The 11,115-nt window shown below is 37.4% G+C and overlaps 1 protein-coding gene across 1 annotated transcript; it reads right to left on the reverse strand.

Moving 5' to 3' along the window:
- Positions 1–505: 505 nt before the first annotated feature.
- On the reverse strand, positions 506–4,453 carry si:dkey-11p23.7 (V-set and Ig domain-containing protein). Its single transcript, XM_028470428.1, has 3 exons — positions 4,399–4,453; positions 2,434–2,814; positions 506–897 (listed from the first exon to the last, which is right to left on the reverse strand). Exons 1-3 carry the CDS (start codon positions 4,451–4,453, stop codon positions 506–508), a joined length of 828 nt encoding a protein of 275 aa, XP_028326229.1.
- Positions 4,454–11,115: the final 6,662 nt, after the last annotated feature.

The following is an 11,115-nucleotide window of genomic DNA, read 5'->3' on the forward strand; positions in this document are numbered from 1 at the left end:
TGCTTAGCGTTATCATAAGTGTTAGCATTACCCTAGTAATAATATTAACCTAGCATTAGCCTAGCATTAGCCTAGCATTAGCATTAGCCTAGCAATGGCATTAGCTCAACATTAGCATTAACCTAGAATTAGCACTAACCTAGTATTAGCATCAGCCTTGCATTACCACTAACCTAGCTTAAGCTAAGCATTAACCTAGCAATAGCTGAACATTAGCAATAAGGTTGAAAAAGCTGAAATTTCGAACAGAAATGAATGAGAAAGAAAATATGTAATAAGTCAAAAAGTTTAAAAGGTACGAATTACAAAAGCGATAGCATAAATCTCAGGAACATTCTGAATTTTTTGATAGCTTATTTGTCAAAATCGGACAAACAGTGTTGGTGGAGTTAACACAGACAAATGATCCTGCATCCTCACTAATGATGAAATCTATGGTGGTAACTGTGCTTTAACACATGAGAAAACAACAGGTTTGTTGAAGAAGGTTTTTATTAGACGAGGTTCACCTCCTCCTCAGTATGGCTCCTCCCACTCCGACCAGCAGCAGCCCTTTGGCTCCCAGTGACACCAGTAGCAGCAGCAGCAGCACAACTGGAGGCGTGGTGGGGTGGGGCATTGGTTGGGGGTGCAGCACGTACAGGGCGGCCCGGTCCCGGCCCAGCGGGTTGGAGGCGCTGCAGGAATACTGTTGACCCGGCTCCACGTCCGTCAGCTGACTCACAGTGTGGAAGTGGGAGGAGTCCTGGACCAGAGCTCCCGGTTGGGCCTCCTGCAGCAGCTCGTCGGGGCCAAGCCACTGAACGTCGGGTGGGGGGGAGCCCTGGACCTGACACAGAGCCTGAAAGCCCGTCTGCTGGCTGCCCTGCACCGACACCGACAGGATGTGAGGGGGCGCTGCAGCACAGAGAGGAACCAAATCAGTTGAAGTGATACACCAACAGGTTCCCTGTTCTCCTGAAGTATGAGAAAGATATGAAGAATTCTCCATGACAGCCTCTGTTTTATTGAGGTTTTTACAACATTGGTTGTTTCTTATAATCAGTGATGGGCATTAAAGCTTTAGAAGTAACGCGTCACTGTAATCTGATTACTTTTCCCATTTAACAAGTAAAGTAAGTGATTATAATTTAATAAACAATAATTAGATTACAGTTATTTTCCCCCAAGCAGGCTGTGTTACTGCAATAGTGAATGAAACCGAAAAGTCTTCAAACTCAAGTAAAAGTATAGACACTTGAATAAAAAATGGTAAAAGTAAAAGTATTGAAGTTGCTCCCTTACTTGAATAAAAGTTTAAAAAAAAGTACATGTACTTAAGTAAAAAAGTAAAAAGTAAAACAAATGTCCCTTCCCCAGCAAATTCCATATTTTTTATTTTGTTAATTTGTAGAAAACTGGTACATGGAAAAAAGTTGAACACCTGGAGAATTTAGCACACATTATAAATACAATTAGTAAATAAAATGTGTCAAGACAAAAATAGTATGTGCAAATGCTCAATAAAAACAAGAGCAGCTTTATGTTTAACATTTTTAAAAACTTGACAATGTTAACCATAAACTAAGGGACCTGCCTAACAGAAAATGTTTAAACCACCAAAAATTGTGCGTCTTTTTACATTGTGACGTCATCTAAAATCGAAAATGTAGTGCGAGAGAGAGAGCATGTTCAAGCAGCTTTTAATTCTTGGAAGTACTGACATTAATTTAAGTTTGATTCCGTAAAAAAGACGACAAAAACATTAGCGTCCGCTGTGCACTCGGGAAGAAAACTTGTATCTACATCAAAGAATTCCACCTCAAATCTGAGCTAGCACCTAGCAAACAGCACAGGAATGTAAAAGTGATTGACTTAGTCCTCAAAATGCATTATAGTTGCAAAGGCATACAGGGAAGGACTTGGTCCGCAGGAAAGAGCACAATATTTGGAAAAGAACTAAGGAAGAGATGTCCCACAGTAAAACTCAGAAATAATTATACTCTTTTGACTCAAACTTCAACAGCCATAAACAAACAGACAGTGTTATATATGATCTGTGATGGAGTAAAAATTCACTACAGGTACAGTTTAAAACCATAACAGTGGCTATTATTGTTGTTTTTTGCACCCCCTGGTGGCATTCCCACATATACATTTACAAATCAGAACACGTGACAACAGTATATGTCGCAAAAGTCACACATATTCCTTCATTGAGAAGATTCTTAAAGGAAAATTATCATTCATTTTGGGATGTTTGTTGTTTATTTTTATATATATAATAAAATATATAATTAATAGCAATTTCCAATTTATTTCATGTAATTCTAAGGAATTAATACTATTTCAGGATATAAATATCAGCACTACCTGAAACCATAACATCAACCGTTGCGAGCGCTCAGTGATGAAAGTTCTGCATCTTCCCTAAAGTGGTTCCAGGTTCCTCACCTTCCACTCTCAGCCTGGTTCCCATCTTATCCTCAAAGCTCACGTGCTCCCGTCCTGCCACTTCCGCCCTGCAGTAATAGCGGCCGCTGTCCTGCAGGGCGGCGCTGTTGATGCGCAGCGACAGGTCGTGCTGTCGAGGGTTCCCCTCCAGCCGGTACCGCTGGTCCTGCTGCGGCCCGGGCTCGCACGCCGACGCCCCGGGTCGGCTGGTGCAGCTGAACACCACCACGTGGCCGAGACGCCACGAAACCTGCAGCGAGGAATGCTGGGAGTGCAGGGGGTGGCTGAAGGTGCAGGGCAGCACCGCCGGGTAGCCCTCGATGCCACGGACCTCAGCCTGAACCTTCATCGACCAACCGTCGTCCCCGGAGTCCAAAGACACTGAGGAGAGACAGAAATATCTATATGAGTGAAACATTCAGCCTGCTTTTTACATCATTTAGCAGCTTTTTCAGTCAAAATGGAAACTTATGTTGCTTTTGGTTGCTCTAAATAATCCTGAAAAGTTAAAAATGATGTCGATGTAAACCTCTTTAGTTTACCAAAAGACATTAAAACAGTTATAGAGATTTGTGACCACAGGGGGCAACAGTTCAAACTCTGCGGTTTGGTAGAAGGCAATGAAGCAGAGAGGAAGAGCTCTCCTAAAACACTTTTACAGTGCGCTGACACACTCTGGTGACTGAAGTTAGAGAGTAAAACATTGACAGTTGAAGGACTCCCACCCAAAATGACTTCTATTCTCAGGGATTGTGTGTCTTCAACAGTCTGTGATTTACTCGCTAACTTTAGCCACCAGAGCGTGTCAGCGCACTGTTTAAGGGGGAGAAATGGTCCCTTAGGAGAGCTTTTCTTCTATGCTTCATTAGCTGCATTTTCATTACCCAAGGAAATGTGCAAAATCTAAATAGTACAATAAAAACTGGTAATGGAAAACACTCTGATACACTTTGATACAGAAATGTGTCACAAAAGCGCTATGGAAACACTTTTTCCACAAATACACATCACAGGACGTGACGTACCTGGTCACATGACCACTTCTCTCTGAGTAAACATGACGCGGTATGTGTAGACAGAAGAGGAGACCAGGACATTTCTTAGTATTATATTTTAGAATTATTACTACCACATTAGGCGTGAAACAACAAAGGAATATATAGTGTTCTAAGGACGTTGTGAGCGTCCGTCTTCCTGCAGCGAAGTCTCGCGGGATGAGATTTCACAGGAGTTACGAGGCTCCTGCCCATAACAACGTTCAATGGTAACACGGTCAAAGCGCAATTATACCTTGTCGACATTTAGAAATATCGCTTTTATTTTGGGAAAATCTGTAATGCAAACCGAACTGTTGTCTTCTACAAACCTCAGAGTTAGAACTGTCTTTTCGGGTCAAAACAGTTTTTATCCTCTTTCTGTAAACAATAGAGGTTGACATCATAATCTTTAATGTTTCCTGATTAATTAGAGCGACCAAATGTAGCAGAAGTTAAAAGCCGAAAAATCTGCTAAATGATTTAAAAACCAGGCTGAATGTTTCACTCCAATAGAAAACAATGAGATGTTTACAGGCAGTGGGCCGTGTGACATCACCAATCACATGATTTAAAGATGGAGGAACACAGGCTCAAAAACTGTAAAGTAGTCCTATTTTAAAAAGGTAATTAAAGAAATATGGTGCGTAATAACAAGTTTTGTTATTCATAGAATTTTTAATAAGTACATTTAGAAGACTGTAGGCCACATTTGTAAAAAAATAGAATAAAATAAAAAAGAGTAAACAAACAATCATTTGAAGGAATAAACTATGTCTTGTCTCTAAAGCAGCAATAAAACAGTTGTTGTTATTTGTTTTAAAAGTCTAATGTTATTAGATTTGACCTCAAACAGTGTCTGAGGACTCAAGGCTAACTGTATGTGATGTTTTCATATATACTGTAAATGTTTAAATATTAATGTTCTCACCTGCAGTGGCGGACAGCAGCAAACTGACAGTGCAGCAGAACAGACACACGTCCATGATCAGAGCAGTACACACACACACTGACTGGGCCTGTGTCTCACACACACACACGCACGCACGCACACACACACACACACACACACACACACACACACACACACACACACACACACACACACACACACACACACACACACACACACACACACACACACACACACACACACACACACACACACACACACACACACACACACACACAGAGTTTTAAAAAGTTTCCTTGGTACATCAGACACGCTGACTCACTTCCTGTTTTTAAATCCATCTTTCTAAATAAAATAACTGTAGGTTTTTTCCATCCTGAGGATTAACACTAACTTTAATTTCTGATTGAAATTCAAATGAAAGTCGACCCCCAGCGAACCGTCCCCAGTCTGGGATTTTATTCTGAAAAACATCTTAAAATGTCCATGTACAGTAATGGCGTCACATCATGTCAACACACACACATATATATATATATATATATAATTATATCATGCTTTAATAGCGATTATATATATATATATATATAATCGCTATTAAAGCATGATATAATTATAAATATAAGGCAAATCAATACATGTCCTTTGAAACATTAAATGAAGGTATATAGAAATACATTTATTCTAAGACACGGGTGAGATCACATTTTGTACCTAATATAGACACGTTTCTTAAAGAAAGTGTTAATTCGTACGGTTGCCGTACAGACAGCCCCAGGTGCTATTGGTACGTTTACCGAAAAACGCGTACGTAGCGTCTTAGGGTTAAGGTTAGGTTATAACCCTATATCTCAGCAATTTTTAGGGTTAGGGTTAGTCTTACTCACGTGTCCTAAACTGGCCAATGAGGGGCGCTGCGTACGGAAAGAATGTCGGTATATTGATATGGCAACCATACGGATGGCCACTGCCTTTCTTAAAAATGGCCACCGCCCATACATACTGTATCTCTGCTTCTGTTACAGCTATAATGACATGTTTTGGGGTCAATGAATCCTATAAAATAGGTTTCAAGTTTAAAAAAACAACAGTATTTCCCTTTTCATGACAACTGGAGGTAAAATATGCTATTTATTATTGACAAAAAGTACGCCAAAACACTGTCCAATCACAATGGCCTTGTTTAACCTTGAGCATGAAAAACCGAAAATGTATTTTTCTTTGTGCTTTGTTAATAAAGAGCTTTATTACTGTTCTAAAATTTGTGATTGCAAATTTCACGTTATTTTTATGAGATTTGAAGAATAGTCCAAATTTGTATTTTTTTTCTCAAAAAAAGGTCATACTTTTTAACCCCTTTTTTTCTTGTGAAATGTTACTTTGTCATAGAAAGGGGAAAACTTGAAACCTATTTTATTGGATTCCTTGACTCCAAAAATGTAAATTTTGAAACCAAATGTGTCATTATAGATGTAACAGAAGCAGAGATATGGGCTCTAAAGTAATTCTGACAAATTGGTGCCATTTTTTAGAAAACGCGTCAATTTTCGATACAAAGTGTGATCTCACTTTTGTTTTAGGATACATTTATTTGTATGACCCGAAGAAACTTGATTTAGTTATATATAATGTACCTAAAATACATTATATGAAAAGACAATATTTAATAGAATAAAGTCAAATTGTAATTCTAATCATATTTAACGTTTTGGTTTATATTTGTATTCAAGACACTTTGATAAGAATGAAACAAATTATTAAATACACTTTTTAATATATATATAAAATATATAAATAATTTACACTCACAGATCTTTAATTACACTTGATCATAAAAATGTTTATACTTTGTGTTTATTTGATAATAATGACTATATTGTTCATATAGGCTACAAAGTTCCATTTTTTTTACATTTTCGGTTGGTGGTGGGCCTGGGAATTTTTTTTCAATATTTATAAAAAATAAATAAAGAAAGAAAATAAATTAAATTTTGTTCTGCGTTGTTAAACGTTACCAATGTTATTTTTTTTAGACCAATGAGGTGAAATGGAATCATTTCCCAGCTTAGTGGTTCCACACGGTGGTGCTCTGAGGTCATGAGTACTTTAAGCTCCTCCCACAGCTCACCTGTGTTCAGGTGTATAAAGGAGCCTTTCTGTGGATGAACACACACACTGACATCTTTGTCACAGAGACACACACACACACACACACAGATGGAGGCTCTGCTCAGACTCTGCTTGGCGCTCACAGGCGTCGCCTCAGGTGAGATCAAAGGTTTTTTTAACTGAAAAATAATCAAAGCTTCAGATTTTAAATCATTAGTGAAGCACTGACGTGATAACTGATCGTTTTCAGCTTCTATGGCCATAGACGATTAAAATAACACATTTTATTTTCAAATCAAATCCAGGAAACGTTTTCACTAGTTTTTTTTACTGAAATATGTGTAATTGAGTAAATTATGATCAATAAACAAACAAATGTATTTATGTTAAGGCTTAAGAAGATCAATAAGGTTTTCACATAAAACATGAACATAGTTAAATAATAGATCTGTTACAGATGTATAAAGAATAGAAATGTTCTTGTTTGTTACAGACATAAAGAATAGATCTGTTCCTGTCCTTCTGTCAATTTTTACAGACGTATAAATAAGAGATTTATTCATGTACATTGTTGCAGACATATGAGGAATAGATCTGTTCCTGTTGTTTGTCACAGACGTATGAAGAATAGATGTGTTCATGTCCATTGTTGCAGACATATGAGGAATAGATCTGTTCCTGTTGTTTGTCACAGACATATAAATAAGAGATTTATTCATGTCCATTGTTGCAGACATATGAAGAATAGATATGTTCCTGTTGTTTGTTACAGACATATAAATAGTAGATCCGTTCCTATCCTTAGGGACATTTAGTTTTTGGAGCTTCATAAACAGAAAAGTGACTTTTTTTCTTCTCCTTTCTTTAGTTTCTCTTCCTGTTTTCACCTCAGCATCAGTAAACATCAGCCCAGATGTTTTATTGCCCAAAAACAACATCTACGTCCACCCTGATTGGCTGAGGCTGAGCTCCTCCTCCAAGGCCGAAGGGGACGCAACCGCTGAACGGGCTAACGTCACAGCTAACGCCACAGCTAGTCCTGTTAATGCTACAGCTAGTCCTGCTAATGCTACAGCAAATCCAATCAATGCTACTGCTAATCCAATCAATGCTACTGCTAATCCAGTAAATTCTACTTCAAATCCAATAAATTCTCCAACTAGTCCTGTTAATGCTACTGCTAGTACTGTTAATGCTACAGCTAGTCCTGCTAATGCTACAGCCAGTCCCGGAAATTCTACAGCTAGTACTGTCAATGCTACAGCTAGCTCTGCTAACTCAACGGCTAGTTCCGTTAACACCACGGCAGCGATGCAAGCCTCCACAGCTAGCACCGTGTCGGCAGCGCCTTCTGGTGGCGGCGGTGTTCCCGGGTGGGGAATCGCGCTGCTGGTTCTAGCGTCTCTTCTTCTGCTGCTGCTTTTCCTGCTGCTGATCGCATTGGTGAGCGCTAACGCCGCTAATCACCACATACCGCAAGAAATGCATGTCTCAAAAGTTGCTTACTTGTTTACTGAAATGACACTTAGCAAGAACGACTATTAGCTAGCGATTAGATTATCAGGACTCGGTAACCTTCGATCTCGTTGGATCTACACTGGTAAACCAATGGTTCCCACTCAACATCAAGAAATCCAAGATGGCCGCCATCCGTATTGCCAATTTGAACATTTTGTCATAACTTTGATTCTATTTGACATAGAAACATGATCTCAGTGGTAAATTATAGGTTTTCAGGGTCAAGGAATTCAATAATATATCTTAAAATACCGTAAATTGTGCTCAGAGCAAGATCCAAGACGGCCGACATCCTTATTGTGAATTTCAATCTCACCATAACTCTGGTTCTGTTTGACGTAGAAACAAAATGTAGGTTTTTGGGAGAACTGAAACATTTGTTACACTCATTTAAATATTAATCAGATATCTACGTCAAAAGTTTGAGTTTAATCATAGTACATGTTGGCAAATGCTTCAAAACAAACACATCGTCAGATGAATGCTTATGCACTAGGATCACAAAAGATATAATCTGCCTGAGAAATAAATGAAAATAGAAATATTAATTCATGTTTTAATGAGCATTTAAATCAAATCATTCACTCTTTAAAAGACATCTTTGTCATAAACATTTGTGGCTGCAAATAAATCACAATTTCACTCTTTCCATGTGTAAAGCATTGTGGTGGAATCTTATATCTTGCTATAGATGTAATTTACAGTATTTTAAATTATTTCATGACAAATAGTCCCCAAATCCTGCATTTTACCGAAACAGAATTTATGGTAAGATTGAAATTTGCAATGCGGGTGGCGGCCATCTTGGATCTTACTCTCAACATAATTTATGGTATTTTAAGATATATTATTGAATTCCATGACCCTGAAAACCAATAATTTACCACTGAGATCATATTTCTATGTCAAATACAACCAAAGTTATGACAAAATATTCAAACTGGCAATATGGATGGCGGCCATCTTGGATTTCTTGATTTTGAGTGGGAACCATTGGATCCCATTAAAAATGGATTCAAATACTCAAAATCACACATTTTCATGCTTTTTTCCAGAAGTGAACATCTTAGCCTCATATTGCTACATATCTGCTGGGCTAATTTATGTATCACTGTTTGTATAGCAGTAATGTGCGCTCTCTGTCACTGAGGGGGCGGGGCAACACTTTAACGTGTGTGATTTCTCAGTAAATCAGGTTTTCAACCATTAATCTGTTTCTTATTTTGAAATTCTGAAAAAGGAAGACAGACGTGAACATTCAGATGTTGCTAGCATGTTGCTAACTCATACCTCCGCTGTGTCTCTCAGCTGGTTTGGTGGTGCTGCGGTGGAGGACGCCAAAACAGCTTCAGCCCGTACGACCACGAGATCCCGTTATACACCACACACAGCCACCTCTGGTCGACCAATGGGAAGCCCTACGTAAGTCACATGACTCAGTGTATGCGATGTCTGTTTGGAAAAACTCTTTTTAGTCCAACTCGTGTGTTTTGTTACATTTTACTACGCGTTGTTACACTTTCGGTTGTTAAACTATCCTATTATTGATTGTTATGACATTGTAACAAAGATTATTACATCGTAATGTAGCAATTAATTGTATCACTGTCGCAATTTGTAGCACTTTGGTTAACATTATAACCGTATTATAATCCATTCTATCACTTCTTCGCATATATTGATGTTGTTTCATTTATATATTGTTATTGATAATCTTATATAAAGGATGTAAAAATGATTCCCACACTATTTAAAGCCATTTAGCACATTGTCATACATTGTAATGTCTTATTTTGATTTTTTTAGTCCATAGAAACTATTTGCAGTATTGCGCAGTAACACATTTTTAGCTGTGTAACGCTTTGTAACATCTTGTAATACTTTGCAGAACATGGTTATTTTTTTATTACACACTGACTGTTTCTAATGTCATACTTAGTCCCACTTTGTAACACAAACATGAAAAATTAATAATTAAACAGATTTAGTGACTGTAATGAAGAAAGAAACACATAAACAAAGACAACATCTGGTTTAACGTGAGGTTTAACTGTAACATCTGAGTTGTGTGTTCCTGTTGTGCGTCACACCCTCTTAGGGTGTGTGTGTGTGTGTATTTGTGAACTTTAACAGTTTTAATGAGTCAAAGTTTGAACAGTGACTGTAAAGAAATCACAGCCACACTTCAGATGATTAACGCAGCAACTCAAACATTCACTATCAGTGTTATCGTCCAACAGCACAGGACCTTTGTGTGTGTGTGTGTGTCTTTGTACAAACACACACACTTTTACAGATCTGTTGATGTATGCAGATTATTTTCACCTTTTTTATGGTTTTTTTAGAGTAAAACTCTTTCCTTTTATCCCACAGATATGCATGTATCCTTTTTATTCATATTCCACCAAAATGTTCCACAAACTTCACTGTACGTAGAAACAAGAGAGAACTCATTTAGAAATAATGAGAAATATAATATTACATAGCGATAAAAACCTGTTGTTTTTCGCTCTAATTAAGTGTGTGTGCAAAATATTTCTGCTTTACTTTGATCTTTTTATTTATTTTTTTATTCAGGCACAAAGTGATTATCACAGCAGGACCACAAACATGATTGTACAGTATCTGTTCAATAGCATTTGGAATAATGATAAATCCGAGCATTAACGCAGGAAACAGGGTTCATGTAATACTTGGAGCCATTGTAATTTTTTTTAAGTCATTTTGTGTGTGTTTTTTTTTTTAATCATTTTTTTAATTCATACTTCTTTTTAATTATTTTTGTGTATTTCATTTGGAGTAATTTTTGGCGTTTTCTGAAATTATTTTGTGTATTTTCTGGAGTTATTTTGTGTTTTTTGGAATAATTTTGTGTGTTTTTTTTTTAATCAATTTGTGTATTTTATGGAGTCATTTTGTGTAGTTATGTGACTTAATAACTGTAATAATTGAGGGAACTATTAAATCTAATAACTTAAACCTTAAAGCTTTGTGTTTTCTGAACTCTTGTGTCTTTTTATTTTAGGGGGATTTGGACAAACCCAAGAACTGAGTCATGTGACGTCCTCCAATATTTCATCTGCTTTAATTTATTACTTCAGTGAAAAA

This window comes from Gouania willdenowi, chromosome 16 (assembly GCF_900634775.1).
Source record: "Gouania willdenowi chromosome 16, fGouWil2.1, whole genome shotgun sequence".
Classification (NCBI taxonomy): domain Eukaryota; kingdom Metazoa; phylum Chordata; class Actinopteri; order Blenniiformes; family Gobiesocidae; genus Gouania; species Gouania willdenowi.